General features: G+C 33.9%; 1 protein-coding gene across 1 annotated transcript; it reads right to left on the bottom strand.

The window, feature by feature from the left end:
- Positions 1-1,977: 1,977 nt before the first annotated feature.
- Positions 1,978-2,388, bottom strand: LOC141607219 (uncharacterized). The gene has a single exon (XM_074426578.1). The coding sequence runs from the start codon at positions 2,386-2,388 to the stop codon at positions 1,978-1,980; it is 411 nt and encodes a 136-aa protein (XP_074282679.1).
- Positions 2,389-2,684: the final 296 nt, after the last annotated feature.

The raw sequence follows: 2,684 nt of genomic DNA, 5'->3' as shown, positions 1-2,684 counted from the left end.
AGACATAGCTTTTGTCAAGTTTAGAGACACTCTACCTTTCAAATTTCTACTCTGTGTCTTTCCGCTTATTTCAAATTGGTGTTGTTTCCATGGTTTCGAAATTTTGATACTCAAACAGTTTCACGTATAACGAAAATTTTTAATTAGTTCAAGTTTGTCTTTGGTGCATTTTAATAATTTAATGTTGTACATTCAGAAAATAAATGGTTATCTTTATTAAGATTTGAAAATGAAATTTTCAATTTTGTTTTTCGTTGGCCTTGTGCAGTTGTTGGGATGCTAGGACTTGTTATTAATGACGTCTAATAACTAGTTTAGCGCCTACAAACGCATTTGAGTTTATCTTTGAATTTGATTACTCGAATTCTTGTTCGCGACGAGAATTCATGTCTTCCATTATATAAGGTGTATCTTTTCTTCAATCATTTCATAAATATTATTGAAAGATTTTTATTAAGTTAAGTTTTTATAACTTTCTTGAATTTTGAGAAAGTGAAGTTTAAACTTTTTCATTTTCTATATTTTCAAGTTTCGGGAGGAAACTTATTTTAAGGAGGGTAGAATGTAATATCCCGAAAAAAATAATAATAATAAAATAATAATAATAATAATAATAATAATAATAATAATAATAATAATAATAATAATAATAATAATAATAATAATAATAATAATAATAATAATAATAATAATAAAATAATACTCCCTCCAATTTGCTATTTTCTTCCCCTTTGATATGGGCACAAAGATTAATGGTGAGAATATATATTATTAATTAACCCTTATGATTTTTTTTTTATCCGCTTATACGAAAATATAGTTAATATCGAAAAGACGGGTACATAAGATAACAAGACGGAACTATAATTTGGTACTAAATCAACGTGGCCTCCAACATGTAGTTTTGAAATATTTGAATGCCATGTATTCTTTGTCAAATTACGTGGAAGTCAATTGGAAAGTGTTATCCAATTAGTTTGCTTCTAAGCTAAGTTTCCTTTACTATAAATAGAAAGTTGCGCAACACTATTTTTTGATAACATTTTACGGGTTTATATATCATCTTACTCGAATACGAATACCAATAAGAAAGCGATAAGTGGGTTATAAAATTTCATTTATACCACTAATTCTCTCTAAAAATAAGGTACGATTTCGGGACCCTTCGTCGATATAAGTAATTGTTTACACTTGAAATAAGATAGTAGAAATAACATGTTATACTAGTTTTATTGTTAATTTCATCTTATAATTGTTATACTGCTCAAATGTTATATTAATTACCGTCTTATGAATGTATGCTGTGATAATAGTGCAGTCGTTATAATGTACTATTGGCCAATTGTAGCATTTGGGATACGATTATTGGATAGAGACGACATTATTCTGTCCTGTGTACATGGAAGGAGGGGATGGGGGAGTATGACCCATATGATGGAATGAGGGGAGGGGAAAGTATGGCCCCATATGAATGATAATTATGTTATCCGGCAATGGCCGAGATGGGTCTCAGACCCGGATTTCTTATCTTATGTACATGGAGGTGGGCTTGGCCCGGAGGAGTTTCGGCTCCGTAATGTCTCTCTTTTTAATATTGGTAGACCAGTATAAGAGTAAAATGAAATGTTCCATATTGAAATGACAGGTTGTGCATGTCTATTTTATGATTCAATTGCACCCATGTGTTAAAATATCAAAATGAGGAAAGTAAGGCCGGTGGAGATGACTGGAGTCATACTCAGCCTGTGGTTGGCTGATTCCGTTACTTTCATTCTTTTTTAGGTACAAGTATCGGGGAAGGTCAAGTGTGAGGAATTTCAGATATGATCAATGACTTAGGATGAATAATTATAGTATATAAAGTTGTTATCTTTTTAGCTTTAAAAAGTGTATTTATCTTTATATTTGTCAAAGCCTTGTATTCTCCGAAGGGGGAATACGGCGGTGACGCCCTTGTAATTCCGATGCTGTCTATTATTAATAAAAAGAGCTATTTTGAGCTGCATGCCTGCTTTTCGGGGGCGTTACAGCTCGTGACAACCTTGCTTGATAGCATTGGAGCTTTTGTTGGGCCTCTAGTATTTTTTCATCAAGTGCCTCCAACTCTGCTAAACGTAACTTGTCATTTTCATCTTCTGTAAGTTCCTCTTGAATAACAATGCGTAAGGATGAGATCTGCATTTCTAACGGTAACACAGCCTCTACTCCAGACACCAACGCATACGGGGTTGCTTGAGTAGGAGTTTTGTATGTGGTACGATAGGCCCACAATGCCTCGCCAATTCTTTCATGCCAATCTCGCTTTGATTTTTCTACTACTTTTCTCAACAAGTTACAAAGTGTCTTGTTGAAGCCTTCAGCCAAACCATTTGCAGGAGCGTTGTACATCGATGACTTGTACTATCTGAATTTGAACTTCTCTCCTAAGCTTGTCATTTGATGGTTATCGAACTGTTTCCCATTATCGGTTATGATACGTTGTGGTACACCATATCTATATATTATTTGAGTTCGGATGAAATTCACAACATTTTCCTTCTTGACTTCCCGTAATGTGATGGCTTCTGCCCATTTTGAGAAATAATCAGTACCAGCAAGAATATACTCGTGTCCATTTGAGGCTTTCAGAGTAAGAGGTCCCACAATGTCGAGTCCCCAAGCTTCAAAGGGCCATGAAGATACAG

This window comes from Silene latifolia, chromosome 10 (assembly GCF_048544455.1).
Source record: "Silene latifolia isolate original U9 population chromosome 10, ASM4854445v1, whole genome shotgun sequence".
In the NCBI taxonomy this organism is placed as follows: domain Eukaryota; kingdom Viridiplantae; phylum Streptophyta; class Magnoliopsida; order Caryophyllales; family Caryophyllaceae; genus Silene; species Silene latifolia.
This window is presented reverse-complemented; position numbering and strand designations above follow the sequence as displayed.

What these genes read in the sequence shown, in the direction of transcription:
- LOC141607219 (XM_074426578.1), bottom strand. Translation starts at nt 2,388, where the DNA reads ATGTACAACGCTCCTGCAAATGGTTTGGCTGAAGGCTTCAACAAGACA.